At 39.9% G+C, this 24368-nt stretch overlaps 1 protein-coding gene across 5 annotated transcripts in view; it reads left to right on the top strand.

The window, feature by feature from the left end:
* Positions 1 to 23403, top strand: part of LOC117416280 (NF-kappa-B inhibitor delta) — a 54214-nt gene extending 30811 nt beyond the window's left edge. For 3 of the 5 annotated variants that reach the window (XM_059009599.1, XM_059009602.1, XM_059009600.1), the window contains 11 exons: positions 4349 to 4473; positions 6422 to 6464; positions 6888 to 7162; positions 7602 to 7951; positions 10775 to 10880; positions 12210 to 12356; positions 16316 to 16367; positions 16453 to 16622; positions 17110 to 17226; positions 18136 to 18300; positions 20409 to 23403. In XM_059009599.1, the coding sequence (XP_058865582.1) occupies positions 4349 to 4473; positions 6422 to 6464; positions 6888 to 7162; positions 7602 to 7951; positions 10775 to 10880; positions 12210 to 12356; positions 16316 to 16367; positions 16453 to 16622; positions 17110 to 17226; positions 18136 to 18300; positions 20409 to 20477 (1619 nt within the window). In that variant the 3' untranslated portion in view covers positions 20478 to 23403. The remainder of the gene's footprint in view (positions 1 to 4348; positions 4474 to 6421; positions 6465 to 6887; positions 7163 to 7601; positions 7952 to 10774; positions 10881 to 12209; positions 12357 to 16315; positions 16368 to 16452; positions 16623 to 17109; positions 17227 to 18135; positions 18301 to 20408) is intronic. The other 2 variants (XM_059009601.1, XM_059009603.1) reach the window with 2 other exon arrangements.
* The last annotated feature ends 965 nt before the right edge of the window (positions 23404 to 24368 follow it).

The raw sequence follows: 24368 nt of genomic DNA, 5'->3' as shown, positions 1-24368 counted from the left end.
AAATGTCTCTAGTCTGTTTCTGATACTTCAGCTTTTCTTATATAGCAGTACTGTAGTTATAATAAATGCCCTGTAATAATGCACTTTACTGTCATCGTTGCAGTTTAATGACATGCAATTGTGGTTGCTTTGTTTAGTACTGGCAGCACTGAATGCTTTGAAAAAAACGTCTGCAGTTAGTGCTTGAGTCTGAAATAGGGCTTCGTTGTGTGTCCCCAGGCAGTCCTATATTCCTTAACTGTTCCTGTTTATTATAAACAGACAGTATGCTCTGTGTACTTTTTCAATTGGCAGGCAAATGTCTTTTGCAATTATTGTTCTGTGTCGTTATTAACTGTATAGCGGTGTTTCCTTGAAAATGCTATGATAAAAACAGCAATCCAATGTGCTTTCAATTGAAAACAAGGACATGGATGCAAAGGCCATTCACATTGGAGTCTTATTGTTTCAACTCTCAGGAGCTAAGCAAGTTTGGACCTTGTCAGTAATCAAATTGGTGACCTTCATGTCAAGCAGATGTATGAAGTATCGCTGGTGTCTCACTAGAGGGCAATCATCCAACGCTGCAGCATTAAAACATAGGATCCTGGGATATAGAACTCCATATTACTCTTCTGCTATCTTCCCCTTGGCAGGGTTTATTGACTCGCTTATTAATGTTACTACATGCAATAAACATTACAGAGACATTTTAGTGCGGCAATATTTAGATCCGTTGGTGTTTAAATCGTTAAAATAGAGCTTAAGTTGTTTGTTTCTCATTTTCTCACATTTTGAAAAATAATAATTAGTCTGTAATACCGGCCTTGAAACTGTAGCCACTGTGAAATCTTCAAACTTAAAGAACCTAGCTACAGTAGGCTTGATTCCAGTGGTTAAAGAAAAGGGCCTGTAACCAGGAGGTCCCCGGTTCAAATCCCGGCTCACTTACTGACTCGTGTGTGAATGCTATCAAATGTGAAACCTCCTGCTTCATGTAAGAACTCGGCATATGCCTGCTATTTTTGTAACAGTAAACAGTTTCACAACAAGGTTCAAACTGCACGTGGTTTAAAGCCATTGATCCGGGCCTTGCTTATGTCACGTTATCTCTCAGGTCACCTGCTTCGCTTGCAATGCAGCGACGACGGGGGCTTCAGAAAGCAGCTGCCTGGATTTGAAGCAGCTTTACAATCCAGACTTTCAGCTGGCAGGCAGAAGACCGGGTTAACTTCAGTGTGCTTACGGTGACCATATAACCCTCCACAATCTTCATCTTGATCTAACCCTAAACACTCAGATTAAAGCGGTCTGATAAGAAAGGCCTAGTTATCTCAACAGAGCGGCATGCTACTCTTTAAAAGACGGTCTTATATGCTGTCCAAATCCCTGAGCTCGGGAAGAGAGTTCAGATATAGGGGTTATGATTTTAGGGTTTTACCCGAGACACCTGCAGCTAATCATTTTGAACTTGGGGTGCAACTCGTCTTGAAACTGCTTCCAAAATGAATGTGTGAACCTGGTCGATGTGTAAATCAAGGAAGCTGTCTTGACATGTATCCTGGCAATCTTTGTGAGCAGAAGTCTGTATGTTGAGGGCATCGGTAAAGATTTCCAGGGGAACCGTTTGTCAAAGAATTGTACTAGTTTCTCTAGCGTTGCTGCGTTTGTTACCTTTTGAGCATTTTATAGTCTGCAAATTAATAATAATAATGATAATAATAATAATAATAATAATAATAATAATAATAATAATAATAATAATAATAATAGTCACAGATCATATACCTTTTCATTACAAAAACATTAATGAAATAAAAAGGAGATATTTTAAGCCATTGATATTTCACACTTTAATTAACTTTCATTTTGCCATTTCAATTGTCAAATAAACAGAGTTCTATCTTTGTTGGGGCCTGTTGGAAAGTCTGTCTGACATAGAATGAAAACTCTTTGCGCAATAGCTAGAGGGGAGATAAGAAGGAACCTGTTCATTTGTTTGAAGGAGGAAAAAAAAGGAGTGGTACTATTAATTATCCTGCATTAACTTTAAAAAGAAAAATGAAATGCTCTGCAGGAATGAAAATAAAAAAGGTTTCCTGGTTTTATGTACGCACAAAGTGAACGTTGAAAAAACAGAACTGCCCCGTCAGTCAGCACACTCTTTAAATGGTGCAGGGCTTTCATTACATAATTCTTTGACCGTAGAATTCTTTCTGCAGGTATATTTACACAGCACGCGGTGCTGTACCCTGACTACCTATATCGGACCGAGCGTTAAGTACATTGTAACTATGCATTGTAAGACATCATTATATATGGAAGAGTTGTACTCCTACAGAGCTTACACTCTTATGACGACCATGTAAGTGTGTGGACTAAGACTGTGACGTCACTGCCGTGGCCTGTCATCGATTACAGTGACGTCATCACCCTGTCAGAATTCTAAACAAACTGAGAAAAAAATGGCGGACTCTCGGCAAATCAACGGTTTCTCAAAGAAAGAAGAAAGGGAAATGCTGCTCACCGGGCTGACTCTCTCACGGATGACGAAATAAATCTGCTGTTTGCTTGAGGAGCAGTCGGAATGGCGGACCAGGCAACGCTCCTGAACATGAGATTTTTTTTTTCTCAACGGTCTCCATTTCACACCCCGGACCAAGGAGCATCACGACCTCATGCAGGGAGACAAACGAGTTTCTACAGTTTATATATATATATATACATTTATACTTTTGCGCTGTAACTGTAAGAAATTTTCAATTGTAAAGCTTGTTTTGAGTGCTTCCAAGTTCCGCCAAAAAACCCTGATTTCGAATCTCGTCACTAGGGGAAAACACGAACCATAAACATGCATATGTCTGTGGCATAAACAAAACGATCATACAGGCCTATCTTTTGTAAGACACACTGGTACACAAGTTCACAAACACACGCAGACCTTTACAAAGACAGCTGTTCACGAAGACATTCATCAAGTAAGTGACCACTGATTCATTTTCCCCTGACAACAGCGGAGCCATTAGAAACCGCAATAGTGTTGCACTTGTTTTTTCAGACATCAGATATTACTATTATCATAATTATTACTATACAATATACCGTTATCAAATAAACTCCGTGGCTACCCAAAGAAAATAAACGTGAGCACGGCTTTCATATTGCTGACTATTTAATTTCACTAAATCGGGGAAAGCGTAAGAGTTTATTGCATGAATGAAGTTGAAGAGCTATACGTGACCATGCAATTCACCTCGGCCCTGTAATATAAACAATGCTGTATTATTGAAGTGGATGGGAAACGGTAAACACTATATGCAAGATATAAATGGTATAACAAACCAAATATAGAAATACACTTTTTTTTTTTTAAACTGTACACAAGAACAACACTCAGAATTGCCGACCTGCAGACAAGGGGGCGTGTCGCTCGCGTTCTTCATGCCAGCGTGTTTTTTTCCTCTGCTGGAGGCTCTAAACAGTTCAGAATCGGGTCTCAAACCACGTATTCTTCCTCCCCACAATTTCTTTCATTACACACCACACTCCCGCTGCCCTTATTGTAATACAGACTACTCAAAACTTCGGAGAAATCCGTAACGGTCGCTTTCACAGTCTGAAGTCATGTATATCTCTCCTCTGCTTCTGGTATGTGTTCCTCTAGTGATGTCACGCCAACTTCGTGCACCATCGGCGCTTTGTTGGTATTTTCATGTGCCATAAAATTGATCGTAGAGATTTCATTTCTTGCTCATTGTGAAAGTAAACCAAGTATTACCCCAAAGCCAAAAAATGATTTTCTATGTGAGATGTAGACTTTAACAGGCTTATTACACACTTACCTGTAGTTAATACCCTATGTAATCATGTAAATGTACACATGTATTTAGCGTGTAACTACTATGTGAATAGACAGTAATCAGAGATAGTAAAGTATTACCCTCAGCGATCAGCCGCAGTGATTCTATGAAATCACAGCTCCAATGTTACAGAGCCGAGGCTCGATGTGAACCAGCGAGCGAGGGTCTTAACCACAATTCAAAAGAGCATCACACACCACATTATGTAACACTAACTTTAAAATAGGTGTGCTATAATTAGACAAAGGGTGACAATCAGTTTGCAAGCGTTTAGATGCTTGCAGATGTCACCCGCAGATATCTTTAGGGCAGGGCGTGCTGTCTGAGAAAGCAGAATGCACTGAAGAATGTAATAAATAAACAGTTTATTATTTACTCTGTTACCAGTTGTGTTAAACATGACTGCGGTTACTGGCAGCTGCATGTGGATACGACTTGTCTAGGAGGTGTATGACACTTTAAACAGAATGCAGTTCTTCATTCCTAAATATGAGTTTTTTCTTTTGTAGCTTCTTCCTCTGACCAGCCCGAACCGCGACCGTACCAGGGGGTTCGTGTGAAAGAGCCAGTCAAGGAATTACTGAAGAGAAAACGGGGGAATCATAATAACACTATGGTGACGTCACCTCCCACAGTAAGAGAAACGATTTATTCCTCCTGCCTCGCCCTGCTGGAGATGTGCAATAGAGGCAGCTCTGTGTGTCTCTATTTAATGCATTTCATTTTTGTAAAGTCAGAATAAAACTCCAGTGAGATCTTGTTGACAAGGGGGTCCCCAACGACAGCGACACACATCCACGCTCAGTTAAATTGTTAAAATCGCAAAAACAGCTCAAACTAGCCAGCGTGATCTACAGATGCATTTTCAGGTACAATCAAACTTAATCTATCGGGTCACTATGTTCTGCTTTATGTTTAAAGAGTATGCTTAGAAATGGGTATGGATGCATTTTGATTGGTAAATACAGCACGCACTGCTAAATGATCTGAACTAATTCCAGTGACGTGCCTTCTATGTTGCATGCCTTGGAATATGTTCCACAACGTTTTTAAGAATACGATAGAAAAATATGTTTATTCTACAACATTTTTAAGTATATGATAGCCCTGTATGCAAGTCACCTCGGCAGTCTTCTTGTTTTGTTGGTCAAGGCTTGCAACATTCCAAGTGGCATCGTGTTGCCTAGGCAACGTGACGCAGCGTGCACCTCACTTTCTGGTGGCAGTGCCCTGGAAAACATAGGCAAGGCATGCAACTGTAGAATTGAATCCACCTTGACTGAAGTGGCACACAAACTCTTGTCGTCAAAATCAAAATGGAAAACTTAGTGAAAAAGTTTGTTGACTAATCCATTTAGTGCAAGAGACTTTGCAACAAAAACAGAAATAATCAAAAAAGGAAGGCCAAAACCAAAATTGCAGGTATTTCAGTGGTATTTGGTTTATTGAATCGCTATTCGTAGCCTACACGATAAGAACATCTTTTTATCTGTTATCTAAAAGTTGCTAAAAAGTCACTGCACGCCACTGATGAAATCTCATAAATGTAACTGAACCAACAATTATCCAAAGCTGTTTTCAATATATATGTAAACAAGTGTGTCATTAGTACAACCTCCACTATTATCTCTGTCGCCTTTGGCATAAGCGCATAACCAAACTGAATATTGAGCCTGCTCTCCCCAGTATTAAAGCCCTGTCAGTTGTCAGTTGGTTTCTGTATGGCCCTTTAATTGTACACCCTAAACAACACACCTGAGGAACGCACGTGATTTAAAAGGGGCTTTTTCAGTTTCTCCATATTTTTTCCAGGTGTTTTTAACCGGCAGTTTAAATTTTCTTCACCTGAGGGTTCGGCATTCGGCCCATGCAAATTGAAACACAAGCCTGCTTTGGTATTTCCTGCCAACAGGATACCTAGTAGCTTCAACCTGTCAACAGCTCAAACAGCATTTTGTATCCTTAACTTGGTACCCTGAATTTGCCATGATGTATATTTCAGATCTATTTTTTTAGGCCGTGATATGTTCTTAATCATTGTTTGTAACTGTTCCTGGCCTGTTTGGCATGTTTAGAAGTACGTATTTTAGCTATCTATAGCAAGATGTGGTGCTGAGGCCAGTGTAAAGAGGACTGCTGGTGGTGTTCATCGGCAACCCGCCCCCCCCCCACTTAGGGTTGGATTACAGGTACACAGGTTCAGGCTTGCTTATTTCCAAAGTTAAAATAAGCTGATGGTCCAATTTGGATAACATTTTGTATTAATAGAACATTAATGTAGTCAGTTTCACTTATTCGAATTTTTATTAAATACAGAGATGACAAATGTATATATATACATGTATATATATTATACATTTTTAACACCAAAACTTTGTTTTAGCTTGAAGCCATCCTGTCCGACTAAAATATACCTCTAATGGCTTAGAATAAGTAAATAAATTAATACATTAATAAATAAAGCACTTGCATAATTGGCTCAATGTCTCACAATTGTTTTGCAGATAATGATGCCTTTTCAAGATCAAACACACACACACACACATGTTAATGCACTTGTGTTTTCTTCTTTTTTTCTCCAGGTTGTGCTCCCACATGCTGCACTGTCAACATATTCACCAGTCGGTACGTTTTATTGGCTTGTAGTCGCAGCGAATCAGACATGATCATTGTGACATCATCAAAGCAGAGTGGCGGCTGACCTCAGAATTCCAAATCACTGCTCTGAACGGTTAACTATAACAGGTTTTGAAATACACAATACTGTTAATGAAACCCGACTAGCAAATGTGTGGAAAATTCTGTTGGTTATTGCTGCAGTTCACTGCTATCCCGAGTAAATCAAAGTGCTGACACCTGGGCGGTATAGGAATAAATATTAATGACAAATGCATTTAAATAATGTTTTAAAGCTGATGAATAAAACACTGTTTGGTATGCATGGCACTGATTTCTTTAACAACAGCCCAGAACAATTTAGTAAATCTTAAAAGTGAATCACTGCATCAGCTCCAGTGAGCACCAATCCCTTATCATTGTCCATTGCAGGCTACTCGGGTTGTATGGACGTTGGCAGCAGTGGCTCAGAGCCTCTGTACACAGAGGATGGCACTATCTGTACGGCTTGGATTGCTCAGCCCTCAGCTGCCACTCTTCAGCCGCTGACCCACTGGGCACCCTGCCCCGAGTACCTCCCCCTCGATGGCTCCGCCCCCACCTACACTGCAGACATGTACGTGCAGCCCATGTGTCCCAGCTATGCCGTGGTGGGCCCCTCCTCGGTGCTGACATACACTTCAACACCTCTCTTCACAAACTTCACAGTGAGTCCCTCTCTGTTTCACTTGTGTTCAGATAGATCCAGCGAGATCTTATGCATCATCCACTTTATGGTGCTATTAAGGTACTACTGTACAGTAAATAAAAAAAAACAACTATTATGAAGATAAGACATTTGATGTAGTATTACCATTAAACAGTTGCACACATATCCTAGTTTTTGTTATTTATACTTTATACAGGCACTGTAGGGATATATTCAAATGTAATCCTAGTATACATTTGTTGTTATCATCATATATAAACATATTGTACAACTATATGACTGCGTAATAAACTATTGAGACATCTGTGCTTGTTTAGTATATTTTATTATATATTATTATGACTGGGTCGTTGAAGTTATAAGTGATAAAATCACCATGTCCATAAACCTTGGGCAAACATGCAAATGAATGAATCCCAAATCTGTTTTACATCTAGGAACCACACAAACAGGAAAACCATCCCGGTATAAAGAATGCAATACCATGGGCTCAAGATCTCTATTTTCTTTCCCAGCCAAGGCATCCCGCTCCGTCCCCCATCTCACAAGGGGAGCTCCAAGACCCTCAAGCCCAAGTGGCTTACTTTCCCTGGGCTCAGCCCATCTCTGCCCTGCCAGCCCAGGCCTTTCAGTGCCCCTCCGCTGCCACGCCCTTCACAAGCCCCCAGCTGGTGCCCCTGCCCGTCACAGTGCCAGAGCCAGCTGCCCAGGAGCTGGAGGAGGCGCACAGGACCCTGGGGAGCATGCCCATCGAGAAACTGCTACAGGAGGACCAAGACAGAGACACGTACGTTTCCAGTAACACCCTCTTTATTGAAGGTTTCTGATAGTCCTTCCTTCAGCGTTTCAGCTGTTGGCTTCGTTTTGGATTGTATAAAGTGCTCCTGAAACCACCCCGTCCACGCATTATTCATTAATGGCATTAGAATGCTTGTTTTTCAGTCAGGGGTGCTGATGCTATGGGGTTGGCACTTGCAGTAGTGTAACCCGTGTTTTTGTTTTTATAACTGAAAGATTATGATCAGCTTTTTTTTTTTTCTTTAATGATACCAAAGTAGGATGCATAATAGCGTGCATACAGAAATCCTAACGCTAACCCCTAACTCTTAAAGCGTGTCTAAACGAAAGACAAAAAAAAAAAAGTCTTAAATAATTATTATTTTTTTAAAGTCTTTAGAAACAGAGATTTTTGAATGGGGCTCCTTAGTTTAAAACCAAACTATATATTTCGATTTTACTGGTGGATTTTAAAGCCAGGTGGCAACTTTACAACGTTGCTATGGTAAAAATGCACACGGTCCTGATCAAATTGAGGAGAGACCTCACATAATACTACATGGAGGAGTTCCACGATTGCCTCAGTTTAGTTTGCAGCGATGCAGAAGAGTCGCACGCTGCCTGTCTATCACAAAATGCCTGTCTTTCATTCACACACACAGCAGCTTTTAAAGATTACAATGACGTTGGTAAAGTGAGACTGCAGCCCTGTTGAACTGCTTTGTGTCTGGTGCCTGTGCAAGCCTGTTACTTAGACTTTGTATAATATCTTTTGATTCCAGATGATGTGATGATATTTATTGTGTAGCAAACGGTGGGCAGGGCACTGCATTGCATGTGATTGCAAATGTTTGCAAATGCATATTACGCTTATTGTTATCAAGACAGGTTAAATATTCTATTTGAAAGTCATCTCTGTATTTTATACTCAAACATTGCTTTCTTGTCTGGGTTTTTCTGCCTCCAAAGCCCGGAGTGTACCCCACACACTCTTAATAACACTTCCCAAAGTGAAACATTACAAGGAGTGAAGGGCTGCAAGCTATAAAAACCTTTTTAGAAGTGGTTGCAGCTGATAAAATAATTGCCGAAGTAAACTTGCATGGTTTCAAAATGTTCAATTTTAAAAGAAAGACATGTTCTTTTGCAAACACGTATTTTCATTTGAAAACTTCTGCCATTACAGTTTTCAGTGTGCTTGCCTTCCCTTCCAGGAAGTCTGTTACTGCTTCACTTCATAGGTCATTTCCCCTAAGTGATGGATTTGATGGTCAAAGCATTGTACTGGCTGCAAAGCATGTCAGTCATTAGAGGAAGCAGCTGGTTGGTTACTGACAGGAATGAAGGTCCTGAAGGGGCGGAGACAATTTCACTGTCCAGGCGACATGGCATAAAAGTTTCTGTAAACAGATTTATTTAATCTAGTGTAGTACCAAATGCAGTATCGTGGAATGAAAATACATGTTAAAACTACCCGTTTGAGACCTGTTTAGTGAATGCACACGTGTGGCGTGGGAAATGGACTGTGTGGCATTATTTTCTTAGTTACAGTCTCTTTAACAGCATTGCAAACGCTCCTTTAATGTAGAAGTAATCACTTGCAAACCTCAAAACCCAGGGTCGATTTGCAGGAAAACCCAGTAAAGAAATGTGATGCCTTCCTTTGTGGCGTATGTAGACTGCACTGTAAATATACTAGACATCTGTTTTGTATACTTATCTCATTCTGTCTGTTGTTTCTTTACAGTAAGCACCCGCAGCATGTAACATTTTCAATTTCCTTCGGGGTTGTTCAGCAAGATTTTACGCTTTCAATAACAATAATAAAACATATATCTAAGCATTGGAATATACTGTTGTTTTTTTCACGATATGGTTTGAAGATATGTTATATCAGTAACATATCTCCTGTCAAGAATATCAGTAACACAGAGCAGGTGTCTTATTAAACCACCATGACTTCAACACTTCAACAGCAGTAATGCATCCAACAGTTATTCCCATGCATAGCGTTCTCCAGCACAAATAGATCTAGATTCTGATAATGATATTCTACAAAAGTAAAGAATGTCTATACCAAAATGCACAAATACTGGAAGACTGGTTCTCAATATTTAGGGTTGACATTCACAGGGTGTATATCCCCACTTCTCAGAGAAATGTTTTAGAATCTTTGGCATCTGATGTATGTCTCAAACGTTTCTCCTAAACACGCTACAGCGAAATCAAATGAAAAACATTTCAAAACGAGATGCAATTTATAAAACAGTATCACAGAAATGAGCTGGAGAAGTGAAGCACACGAGACGCAGAAGAGAAATACACACAATTCTAAAACAGAAAACTGCACATAGGTAATTATCTCAAGATACTCATGTTCACATAATATACTTAAATATGAAAACGTGCTGGACACTGTAGTGTTGTTGAGACAGACATCAATGCCAAATCACTGATTTATTTTTTTCAAATTTAATATTTTACTTCTCTTTATAGTTATCTAACCAACCCTACTAAAAACTAAAAATGTAGCCGTTATTATAAGAATCATAAAACAAGGGATGTTACCATTGGGAAATGTAATTAATCCAATGACAAACATTTTAACGTTTTCAGTGTCTTCAAAGACTTCCAGTTGAAGCGCTTCTCATTGATTGTTAGCGTTTCTACTTAGTGTAGCACTATTGCGAGTTTATTAGTTGTGGATGATAAAGGTTAGATGAGTGATTGCTCTAGAAACGAGCCCTAACCCGGCACACACACACATGGATTGTAATTAACATCTTGCACCGCATCTTAAAACGTAGCCTTGGTGTGTTCTGTATTGTCTTAGGATTCTGCATATTTATACAGCCAAGGGAATGAGGGAATACGCCATTGTAGCTGCTGAGAAAATGAGCAGGCTCAGAAGCATAGACGCCAAGGAGCACCATGGAAAGGTAATGAAGTATTCCAAACTCAGAGCAAGCTTGCCTCTGACATCGTCATGCCTGGCAATGAAAAACAAACCCTGTTTAAAATGAATGATTGGGATGTCATTCTGCATCACTCTTGCAACACAGTTCAAAATACACACATTAGACACTTGTAGCTACACTGTAGATATTTACTACATGTATCTGATTGCGAGGATGGCACTCTATACATTAACAGCATGCATTTAACAAGTTATTTTGTTAGTTAATAATTGCATGTATTTAAAAAAAAAAAGTGCATTACAGTTGATGTACCTGTATTTTGCATTGTGCCCAAGGTCCAGCGATTCATTGAAAACACACCTGCATCGTTTCTCTGTTTCGTGGCATTCAATCACTCGTATATATATGTGCTTAAAAAGAAAAGTTTATTAAATGTTCATTAAAAGGTTTTTTAGTTCACACAGAGCAGTCCACCTGTCTGGAAGTTTCATTGAAACAGGGACTAATACAGGCCATACAACTACATGTTTTGATGGAGACTGCCGGCCTCTCTTAGTGTTGGTTCTCAACAGACATTCTTGGGGTGTCTTGGAAGTGACGCAGAGACGGGAGGCAGACTGAGCTTGATCATACATCAGTCTGCCAGTTTAACTAGTCAAGTGTGTCCCAGACTGAAGAGAACGATCCCATGACTAGCAGGCTATAAACGCATGAGCTTTAACATTCATCACACCCCATGAGATGCTATTATAACAGACGGGCCTGTTTGTCTTAGGCAGTCAATACAAACGTGTTAAATGGCTTGCTTGTACTGTGATAAAAATTTGATTTGGAAGGGGAATACAGATTGGATTGAATAAGAGAACAAATTAACTCTGCAGTTAAAGAAACGCAAGGCCTATATCACAAAGCTTTAACTGTGATGTTTTAAACAAAGTTGCATTTGCATTCACAAACGATGCTGTTCAGCACGTGGGTTTTGAGGGTTTTTTTATTTTGGTAGCAATAAAGGAAAACACATTGATAAATCTATCTTTTAAACTTCCAGCATTGATGCTGACCAACAGAAATTTCAATGCACACTTGGACATATTTTAATACAAAAAAGGGTGGAAACATAGCTAATTTTTTAATGCAAAATGACTTGCATTTATTTTCCAATTTCTATTAATAATCTTGCTGGTGTTTACTCCCAGGGCTGCTTTATTGAGCTGCTTATTAACATCAGTAAATATAAAACAAACACAGGAAGAGGTCTGCCATCTGGGTTGAGAGTTTCAGGGTGGCTGTCTTAAGATGCCGCTGACTGGATCGTTTTAAATGGACCCTGTGCTCTTCCTGTATTTGCAGACTGCTCTTTTGGTTGCAGTCACTGCCAATCATCCCTACATCGCTCATGATCTCATCATGCTCGGGGCAGACATCAACATGGTCGATGACAAAGGTCAGACAGCCCTGCACCTCGCTGCTACTTACGGCTTCTTGGAAGTTATTCAGGTAGGATGGGTTTTTTGTTTATTTTTACTGACCAACATCGTTTTAGGCCTGGCGTCAGCCACTTTGCTGCAGTGTGCTGAGCATGCACCCTTACCAGCTGATCTTCAGTGACAAGCAGCAGCTACAGGGGTGTGGGTCATTGCCGAAGGAGAATTCGATTGCAAACCACTAACCTCATGGTTCAAAGACCAACGTCTTACCGTTCAACTCAAGAGCAAGCTCTCTAGTAGAGAGGTAAGATCTTGTCTTCTTCAGATGTCAGTATGATTAACTCAGCTGCTTGGAGGAGATCCATTGCAATAGCCTATTGGTTGATGGGCCAAAACAAGGCCAGAATGTCTAGGGTCATGTGCAGGCAGTGTAAAATGGGCTATATACATTACAGAGTTGCCATTATAGAGATAGTTAGTTCTTAGGTAGATCTGTGCTTAGAGTTTAAAGATTTAGAAATGCTTTAGTTTTTCTTTTTTTTTTAAAGGAGAAAAATCCCATTGTACCAAACTAGATCCTAGCCACGTAAATGCTGTATGCAAAAATAAATGTAGAAATCGTGGGGAAAAAACATTCCACTACATTGCATGCAAAACGATGGTGAATGACCATTGACTCACTGATTCAATGTGGATTACCAGATGTGCTGGCTCAGGATTAATTGCTGTGATGATATCAAGACTTTAAAGACTGGAGCAGAGTGAGCCCATGCCTGGAGATGTGTACTTCACTGGTATAAAGTGTTAACCTAAAGGCATTAGTGCCACGCCTTCTAATGACATCCTAACAGGCCTTGGCAGGTGAATTCCGTTTAGTCTCCGGGCAAGAGAGAGAGAGGAGAAGCAATATTTACTTTGCTTCAATTAATACATTATCAATAACACAATTCAAATGGATTCAGGTCTATTGCCTGAATCACAATGTTATTTTTTTTTCCTAAAGCTTGAACATTGTTCTGATAGCTATAGACTAAACGTACGCATTTCATATCCATGTCCTATGAATTTCTCTTAATTATTCTGAATTGAATATTGTATCACTGGAACAGTGCAATCTACTGACACGCCAATAAAGTCGCCTACATCGGCATAACAAAGTAAAATATCAATAAGGCCCTTCCTGTGCACAGAACGCAATGATTGCCCCACTCTACAGAAATGTGGTACTATAGAGGAAATCCTGGTGCACACACACAATACAGCATTATGGTGTTGCACTATTAAATACATGGCGAGGGTAATATTACATTGTTACCTTGTTCATCTTTACAGACTAGTTAGGAGAGGACCATTAAAAGGTATTAATTGAGGCAAGGCGGACAGATTGGAAAAGGGAACATGGTAATAATAAACACAGGTTATTATAGAAGATAACAAAGTGTATTAAAGCTTCAGCTCACCCCCAGTTTACTGAATTAAGTTAAACAAAAGGCGTAAACACAGTCAGTTTAAACCTTGAAGTAAAGCTGAAGGAACACCAAGCCACTTTGTGGTTTGGAACTGTCAGTGGACTAGATACTTTGAGGACAACGATGCAAGGGTTGGGTAAATACGGCCTTGAAAAAATGCCTTGGAGGCCTCAGCCACATGTCTGTATTATTTAATTCCTCCTGCTAACGAGCAGGATAAGACGGCAGGGATGATTTACAGTGCTCCAGGGCTCACTTAAAGGCTTCCATGACTTGTTATGTTATACCTCTGTCTTAAGTGACAAGATGATTTCATTCTCCCTAAATGGTTGCTTAGCTACGGTACCAGCACTTCACTTCCTCGTGTGCAAAAACGCTGATTTGCTTCTGGTAAGAAAACAGGCTACAGGTGTACATGTCTGTGGAGGTTTCTGGAGTCAGACTGTAGTGTGTAGTAAACTGTATGTTACAAAAGCCTCTGAAACAAAGCATCATGCATTTGATTGCCCCAATTAAACCCCCAATGAGATTCCAATTAGATCTCATATAAAAGGTGAAATGATCAAATTAAGATACAGCACTTGGGTAGTTTAATACTGAGGGACAGTTAAGGAGTGAGACTGTCTGGCGACACATACAACACACTGTTCTTTGATCCAATCAATTCCTTTATCAGCAGAGGGACCCACCCAACCAAAAACAAAAGATGTTGAAACCTTGTTTTTGATAGAGAAACCGGCAGAACAGCAACTACATGTCGGCAATCTTCAAGGGTCTGTAAAGATTAGTGAATGCGCGTTATTTACACTTCAGTAGGTCAGGACATACACATTAAAATGAATGGTATTTATTGCACTCCGATTCTGATGAGATTTTGGTATACCAATGTATTCTCTATCTGTACTGTTAAATGTTACCACTGTAGTACCAAAGGCTATTATAGATGCGCTACCATTGTTCAGAACCATTGTACTGCCCCTGCATCGCTAATAAAGATCATCTGGAAGGCATTCAAGCAAGACCTTGGCTGCACTAACTACATATATTCAACAGCGTTAGGATACATGGTGCCAAATTATCAGATGTCAAAGGAAGGTTATTTTGTAATGGAGGGAGGGGGTTCCATTAATGTTGCTCAAATTAAGGTTATTGTAAAAAATAAAAAAAACAAGTTATTGCAGCATTTTACTATCCCAAGCATCTGGTATTGAGGCAGAGTTATGCATGCTGCCAAGAGATTTGCATATTCGTCATTGTGTTGCTTTTCACTGGCTGTGTGACACCAGATCCAAGCCTGTGTGTTACCCAAGTCCAACCCTTCAAGCTGTTTGCAAAGTTTTCCATCGCTGGCAGGACTAGTGCGACCGTGACACTTAAATATTACCAAAGCCAATAGATTGTTCCATGTGAACAGAACCTGAAATGAAATCAACCACAAGGCAGAATTCAATTGGCAAACATACAGGCCCAGACATCTACTAGAAAACAAGTGATGTTAACTTTTACCTGCCGAATCGTTTACATAGACAGGTTGTGTCTTGTGATTGCAGAACAAATCGTTGATTACATTTCAGCTTTTAAATTTTAAGGTTTCATCTGAAATGATTCCTCTTAATCTTTAAGATACAGTGGGCACCTGTACATCACCATATATATATATATACAGCTATGGCCAAAAGTTTTGCATCACCTAGAATTTTAGGATTGAGACATCATTAAAAAAAACTATGTAAACTTAATTTAGATCTTTTATTTAACATCATGTAATCAAAGCCATAATAGTAGTACAGTATTTCATGTTAGATAAAAAATGTCAGTTGTCAGTTTTTCGTTAAGTACATGGAAAACGACAAAGCGTTATGCAATTCAACATGTTACCGTAACATTATTCAGCAGGTTTCATTTGACTTTATGAAGCAAAATGTATGAAGCAAAAAGCAGGATTCAATGCACATGATATCAGCAGAACTATATGGCAGAAGACAAGTTCTTTTCTTCAACTATACCCCATGGCAGTTGCGTTATAAATTAAACCACTTCCAAAGTAAATATTTCATTTGTGTTTGTCATTTGTAGGCAAAGTTCCCATCTTACAGACCCTTAAACTAATAAAAAAAAGAAGAAAACAAGGAAAACAGTAAATAAATAAAATGTTAACATCTTGGCTCTGCTCTGCTGGTTATTAATTCTCCTATCTCCAGTGCTGCCAACAAAATGACAGTGCCTAAGGATGCAGCCTGTTATGCACGCACAGGTAGTTTTTTTCAATACTTTCTTTTTGGGATTGCATAATACTTTTTTCTCTGTTTGATGTATCATTCCCTGCTCTGGACTGGAGGGACAATCCTTTTAGGTTGTGAGAGAGTTGGTCCCTCCCAATGCTGTCCAGTGAAGCTGAGATCCCCAAACCAAAGTGTGATCCCAGACCGATTGGAACCCAGACATCTGGAGGTGAGGTGCTAGTGCACTCATCTCACTCCACCCTGTCCCACTACATATGCTTTATGGGTTAGTGCTGGAAAGCCCCCCTGGTATATATTTACTGTGTCATTCCTTCCAGGTGATATTGTCCACAGCGACGACCATCGGTTTAGAAATATTGGACTTTGAAGGTAAGAAACAAACAAACAGGTCTCTTAACAGTTTGATATGCTTGCACCAGTCGTTCTGACTGCATCGTTTTGACTCTTTCCTCAGGTCACACTCCTCTGCACTGTGCTGTTTTAACCCATAATTCCATGCGCCGGGAACTGAACCATGACCTCACAATCTCCCCAGAGAGACAGAAAGAACTGGAGAGGCGCATTGTCGAAGTGATGGCCTGCATTAAACTATTAGTCCAGGCTGGAGCCAATGTTACCAGCCAGGTAGGGCAAAACTCACATGGTGACATGCACTTCTTATATTATTATTCGGTGATCTCCATTATGAGACAAACCTATTCCCAGCCTCTTAATTCTCTAACCCTTGGGAGCTCTGCGTGAAACAACAAGCTCACTGTCTTAGAGGGCTAATTCACTAGGCTGTCTTGTCACAGAGTTTCAGAGATCAGGTTTAGGACCCTGCTTAACTCTACCTATGGACCAGTCCATTTCATAAAACCACCAAACAGTTCAGCACAGATTAACTCATGGGGTGTTCAGGATTGAGGTGCGCTCACTGTCAAAGCTATCAAGGGAAGTACTTGTGCCGTTAACCCCACCATTTCATGAACAGCACTACACAATAAATGAATTATTACTTTTGTATTTGTAATTTATATTTAATAAAATGTGAGAATTCCCATGCCAAATGTCTTATTTCTTTTATTCGAGCTTTTAGTAACAGAAGAGTTCTTTTGTGTTTTTTTTCTAGGATATAAAAAGCAGTAAATCTGTGCTCCACCTCACAGTTCAAGAAGGGAACTATTTACTCCTGAAATTCTTTTTAGAACTCAACACTGGAAAGGATGAGGACTTTGTTAACATGAAGGTATGTGTAGAGAGCCTTGTGCAGTCACAAGTATATGGGGTCTGTTGAAGTGTTTGTAGCAAACATTATTCCTCAAAGCGTTGTCCACTTCCATCCATTGTCACGGTCTCCATTATGCAGTTTTGAAAGAAGCATGTGTAATAGAGCCATACTCTCAGATAGCGTTGCACTTCCTTGGTCATTTCATCTGGAGGCTGAGCTTGTCCCCTTCCCTTCAACGGCTTCTTTGTCTTCATTAACCAACCAGCTGCTTCCCCTACTTACTGACAGACTTTCAGCTAGTAACAATCTTTGACCCAGAAGACACTGCTGAGTTGAAATAACCCAGGAAGTGCAAATGTAACACATTTCCTAACATAACCTAATGTGGCACCAGAGCTCGTATTTTAAAATTTAAAAAACACCTGAGAGCTACACCTGAGAGCTATGTAGCTCATAGAAGTGCAAAACAGGTACGATTCCTGGAGTTATTTTCTAAGCTACAATCACTTTGAACTTGCAGCGTTCTGTATTGTCATATACCAGCGAGGTGATGTCAACACTGAGTTACCATATGTGTCTCTTACTTCTAAGGCAATAACCTTCTGAATTAATAAATACAAACATAAATAAATAAATCATTTGTGACACTGCAACTTCAAAACTCTTCTGACGCAAGTTCGAGGCAAAAGCTAATTTTCAGGTTAAAATCAATTGAGCTGCACATTTAAAACTAACAAGAAACTTCTCAGAACTATAGGCTGCAGCTACTTCCTGTTCCCAATCGTACTACCATTATATTTGTTTAATCCCCCTCATGAAAATTTGCCTTTGCATCCCATATTAATTAGAAATGAAATGCTTATCTGCACAAGATAACGGAAGATGTTGCTGTTGTTTTTTTTTTTTTTTTAATCTCTGTGGTGCCAGGCTCACAGTAATACAGCTCTGCACATGGCTGCCGCCCTGAGGAATGAAATCTACCAAGAAGAAATCATTAAACTGCTCCTGCACCACGCCGCGGACCCCAGCATCCGGAATCTGGAGAACGAGCAGCCCATCCACCTGGTCCAGCCCGGAGAGGAGGGGGAGAGGGTAGGCAACACTTCAGTTAGAGGCCTGGATCTCACCTGCACATTTACAGACAGGAATACAAGAACCAGTAATTGTATAAACCAGTGCCGGGACAAACATGGGTGTTTCATGTTTGCATGCTCTTTAAAGATTTCAATAGTCTTCCAATTGGAATTAGCAGCTTCTAGCACCTTTGAATCAAATTAAAAGAAGTGAGGACAATCACAACAAACAAGAATGTGAAATAAAAGTAGCAAGGAACTGCTTTGAACTGGCCATCATCCCTGCAACTGAGCTGCTTCTTGCTTATGATATGCAGTTTTATTGAAAATATGATTTGTGTTTTAAAATAGAGCCCATTCCAGCATGGAATTTATACACGTTTAAAACCTGCACAGAATTAGCATGTCATAGTCTGTTCCTGTGCACCCAGATTGCCTCATTAAGATTCCCATCGATTTTAATATACTTAAATTAATAACATACTTAAATTAATAAGTACTTACTGGAACTAAAAAGGGATCAACAGACCTCCAGGTTCAAAGACCAGTGTTGCTTGCTAAGTCAAAAGAGGTGGGGGGGCTCCCGAGTGGCACATCCAGTAAAAGCACTCGCTAGAGTGCAGGATGCGCTCTATAGCCTGGACGTCGCCGGTTCGAGTCCAGGCTATTCCACTGCCGACCGTAGACGGGAGCTCCCAGGGGGCGGCGCTCAATTGGCCGAGCGTCGCCCGGGGGAGGGAGGGTTAGGTCGGCCAGGGTGTCCTCGGCTCACCGCGCAGCAGCGACCCCTGTAGTCTGGCTGGGTGCCTGCGGGCTTGCCTGTAAGCTGCCCAGAGCTGCGTTGTCCTCCGATGCTGTAGCTCTGAGGCGGCTGCACGGTGAGTTCGCAGTGTGTAAAGAAGCGGGCGGCTGACGGCACACGCTTTGGAGGACAGCGTGTGTTCATCTTCGCCCCTCCCGAGTCAGCGCAGGGGTGGTAGCGGTGAGCTGAGCCTAAAAAAATAATTGGGCATTTCAAATTGGGGAGAAAATAATAAAAACTAATTGGCAACGACTAAATTATTAAAAAAAAAAAAAAAAAAAAAGAGGTGGGCTCAGTCTGTGGAATGGACAGAAATGATTTTATATTAGCTGAAGTACCCAGCGTTGCCCGGGGAAATTCAATATTTTAAGACTTCATGCATGACAGATTGAGGAACGGTAGCATTATGGTTTCCTATAGTTATTTATCTTGGGTGTTGCACAATGCGCTCAGATCCCTTTCCCTTTTTTTAACTTTAATTTTTTTTTTTTTTTTGAGATACATGGCTACTGTATTGATCCAGCAATGGGGTTACTAAATAAGGTACCCCGGGGGTCAAAATTTTGGATCCAAACATAACCCTTGAACTTCCTCTGGATGAAAGGCCATGCAGAGTTTGGCTGCACTGGCTCCTGCGGGTCCCGAATGCAGAAAGGAACAGCCAGACAGACAATCTTTCTTCTTTATATATTAGGATTATCAGAGTTCAGTACTCCCTTGTGCCTGGTATGAACAAGCTATTGCAGCTCGGTCTTGTTGTGCATGGGTGGAGTGGCATGTGACTTGGCAGAGACTGATTTTCAGTTTTAAATTAAACCAATTCAGAAACAGCAAGAAACTTTCCCAGCTCGTTGTCTTCTTAGATGTGGGAAAGATGGAAAGGAGCACTCGGCTCTGAGGTTTGGCACAACAAAGAGCTTTCAAACATGCCAGGCTGTGTGAATCTGGTCAATAAAATGAGTCCTGCAGCCAGATTTCTTTCCAGTCAAACCTGCTCAGTGTCACTTACGTTCATGTCGTCCTCCGTCAGTTATCAGCACCTTGTCAATAATACAATGGGAGTCAAAGCGGACATGGTGCTTGTTACACTGCGGTTAATATCACGTCCAGCTGACCCCACTCAATAGCAGTATTGAATTGTTTCAAGCACGATGGAGCATTCAGAACACTGCAATGCGTGTGCTCACTGTATATGGAATAGAAATTGCATTAAAGAACACTCTTGTAATGTTCCACAGCAGACCAGGCATGTTTGTACACAGCCCTTGAGTGCTTCTGATCCAGGTAACTGTAGACTAACAGCTTGTCTTTGACTTTCCTAACAGGTGAGGCAGTTACTGAGGAAGGGCAGGACAGGGCTAGTCCATAATCATCGAAGCTCATCGTCCTCCTAGGAAATAAGGGTCCCAACATCAATCAATATGTGTCAATGCCTCTACCATCTCCACCTGCTGCACCAGCCTGAATGTGGACTGTTTATTTATTGATTTAATTCTTTATATATATATATATATATATATATATATATATACAGCAGTGTGCACATTTATTAGAACACCTGAAGATTTGTCATTTATATCCTTTATATACCTACCTGCATGAGAATTTCAATGTTCTGTCAGTAATCGGTCATATAGAAGCAATAGGTGCTCGTGCGTGAAAATGTTACACCATCTTTAACAACTCCTAAAAAGGTCTCATACATTTTACCATTCGTGGCTCTAGTCTATGTGTTCCTTTTCTCTGACTATTTGAAATGAATTGCATGTGTGGTCTATTAAAGACTTCAGTTAATTTTAGACAATAACTAATTTGCCTATTTTGACAATTTTCCAAGATTTTTAGTTCCAGTGGCTTGATTTCATATGCACAACAAATCAAAACTACAGAAGCAGGTGGGCGTTCTAATACATTTGCACACTTCTCTCTCTCTCTCTGTCTCTCAGATGGTTAAAAGACAAATGATCTCACAAGTAAAACATTGCTAGTAACATTTAAAGGCATGCTAAAGTGAGCCTTGGCTATGAAATCATGTAAATCTTCATCTCCTTCTTTCAAGGAGTAAAACGCCAGTAAATAGTTTTACAGTGAGTTTCATACATTTCAGCAAATCAAGGTGAACTGTCCAAAATGCATTCTATTATTTCCAAAAACTGTCAAAACACATGCCAAAAGTAGATTATATATTTGCTTAGTTAGATAATGGAGTGTCCTTAGGTTACTTTTTATTATACCAAGCACCTAGTAAGAATTTTATTTGAATAAATTCAGTTAATATAAAAATTGGCCAACATCAAATGATCTTAATTATAGGGCTGGGCTTTTTATAGGGCTGGGCTTTTTATAGGGCTGGGCTTTTTTTTACAGCAGCATCAACGCCAGCAACAGCAGGAATACGATTTCTGCCTCTCTCGTCCATCTTGGTCCTCAACTATTAATGCCCCCTAGCCTTGCGTTACCACTAAAAAAAGAGTTCCTTTTCAAATCCCACATGCTGTGACATTCTTCTGAATAAACACTGAGGGTCAGGAGAATGACACAGAAAAAAACACAGAGAGTCAGGGGAATGGCTTGGAAATAAACACTGCAACGGAACACAGCACTGAACTGTTTAAACTGTAACGACTCCTTTCTAAGATAACAGATTTTATGTTACACTGGAGACCTAACATGGCATATTAAAATGAACATTTACAAGTAAATGATATGTTATTTGATAAACGGGCGATAAGGCCAGTGCTGATTGTAAATGTCAGCCTACAAACACCTGCTTCTGTATGTAAATTGTGCTGATTCTTAGAAATCCACTGTACGTGGGGAGTGGATAAGGATTCAGTGGCATCTGTTCAGAGATTCAAGGGAAGTGGGTCATTATCATCAGGGATTATGTTGTTTAATTCCCAAATAAGAGTTCAGTGATTATTGGTTGTACGTTTCATAGCAAAAGGTTAGCTGTTAACAACTGCCAGCGTTCTAACGTATTAATAAATGTTTTCATGGTGCGTTAATGATTACTTTTTATATGGTAACCGTTTTTTAAGTTAGAAAAAAGGGTCAACATGATCTCACCGGTAAAACAGCTTAACAACAATTAAAAGCATGTTAAAGGTACATTTAGAGACCTTGGCAAAAATGTAATATTGATATTTAAATAATAAGAAAAAAATACAACCACGTTATATTGTCAACTATAGGGCAGTGTTTGTGCATTCCTATTCACTAGACAGGGCAATGTCTGGATGAATGAGGAGACAGGAGTGGTGCTGTATGATTAGCCCTAGGGGCCCCGTTCTGGTGGAGCCACACCTAAAATTAACCCTTCGAGGCAGGGAGGATAGTACACCAGAGGGGAGAGGCGCAGGAGTAAGAACAAAAAGCATACGGTCGTGCGCTAAGTTATTAGACCACCTCAAGATTTACCATTTACATCCTTTATACCTTTATATACCAACCTGCATATACTCGTGTGAAAATGTTAGACCGCTGTGTGCTTTAATTAGGCATCTTAAACAACTTTTAAAAAGTCTCATGTGTTTCACCATGTGTGGCTAAGTGTTCCTTTTGTCTTACTATTAAAGTCATCAATTAAATCAGACTCACTAAACACTTTAAAACAGAATCACTTTCCAAGATTTTCAATGACAGTGGTCTGATTTGACATGCACAACAAATCAAAACTACAAAAGCAACGGAGTGTTCTAATACATTTGTACACGACTGTACCTCAGAGTTTAAACAGGGGTAAGGGGATAGAAAATATCTCTGCCTGAGATCACCAAACCTACAGTTATTCAATATTTGATAGCACTGACAGCAACGGATTTCCTTTACATTTTGGATGAACAACTCTGTTTAATGTGTGGAAAGCTGATGCTGAAATTGAGCAGGCTGAGGCGTTACTGTGTGAAACTGCTCAATGGCAGCTGTCAGCAGTTTCTTAAAAGATCATTTCTGTGAAATGAAGTGATGATTGCTGTGCAATCTTTTTCTTCTAATAACTGAAGAGTGAATGTCAGATGTTACATGAATAAAAGCACTCTGGGCAGCTGCAGTGAGGGACCCTTTGTTCATAGGTTTGCTTCTGCTTGGTTTATCACATGCACTTTAACAATGCAGGGCCTGAACTTGTGTTAGTTTACTCCTGTGCATTCTGTTACAATTACAAACCTCTCTAAATGTATTCTTTTTTTTTTTAAAGAATGTCATGACGGTGTGCATGTGCCGTGCTCCTCCTTGCTGGTGAATCGCTTCCAGGTTTTATGTACTCGTATTACTGAGAGAACATCCTATTTATGAAAATAAATGAGTAAAAACGGTCCAAAGCTGTGTCATATGTCTTTTTGTCACATTGTTATGGTTTGATGCATTTGTGTTGTGCACTGCATTAGGTGTATTAGTATGTGGAAAGAAAGCAGGTATAACCCTAAATTAAACAGCTGAATTTGGAGAATTACTTTCCCCTGGGATGTGGGGTATGAACTACAGTCTGAACAAGGATATGGCAAGCTGCTGCTTGCCCAACAGCACTATGCATTGTACAGTATATCCTGTATAGGTATAGTTTGACTTACAGACAGCATTTTAATCTCCTCTTGCTCTCCACAAGACAGGACTTGTGTGTGGAGCTGTTCAGGGTCATAGGTCACAGAATTCAGCAGCACACTTTCCTGCCTGGAGTCATGTAGGTTCAAGCTGATAAGCATTTTGCCACTCCTTAACTCTCCTGGTGAATCATTCACTAAATGCAGGGGAATTCTGTTAGTAGGGTTCTGCAGTAAGGAAGTTTGAACCAAGCCGTCCTTCTGTGCATCTTCACTGTAACATTAATGTTGTTACTGTGCTAATATATACAGAAAAGACCCCTCCCTCACCCAGCTTTTCCATTGTAAACCCATTCAAAAGGGGAATTCCAAGATAACAGCACACATGATTAGAAGGAAGGACAGCTGTGGGGTATTGAATTGCATTGAATACAGCCATAAGTAATTTCAGATAGTCTGAATCAGATGGAAACAATGTCACATTAAAGTTAGCCGTACTGTTTAACTATTCCTATTTAACTATAAATTATACAAAATATAGTATAGGGCGCTAAGATAGAAACTTATATATATATATATATTAGACAGTATGTTATACTATGTTTTTTTATAATGTGTAGTTAAATAAAATGATTTTAAATTGTGTCTGTTCTTAATGTGATAATGTGTCATCATCTAATATCTGATTCATACTGTTTGGCATTTCAGACAACCACATCACTTCAATTATAATGTATCCTAATT

Source organism: Acipenser ruthenus, chromosome 39 (genome assembly GCF_902713425.1).
Source record: "Acipenser ruthenus chromosome 39, fAciRut3.2 maternal haplotype, whole genome shotgun sequence".
Classification (NCBI taxonomy): Eukaryota; Metazoa; Chordata; class Actinopteri; order Acipenseriformes; family Acipenseridae; genus Acipenser; species Acipenser ruthenus.
The sequence above is the reverse complement of the archived record's forward strand: the minus strand, read 5'-3'. Positions and strand labels throughout refer to the sequence as shown.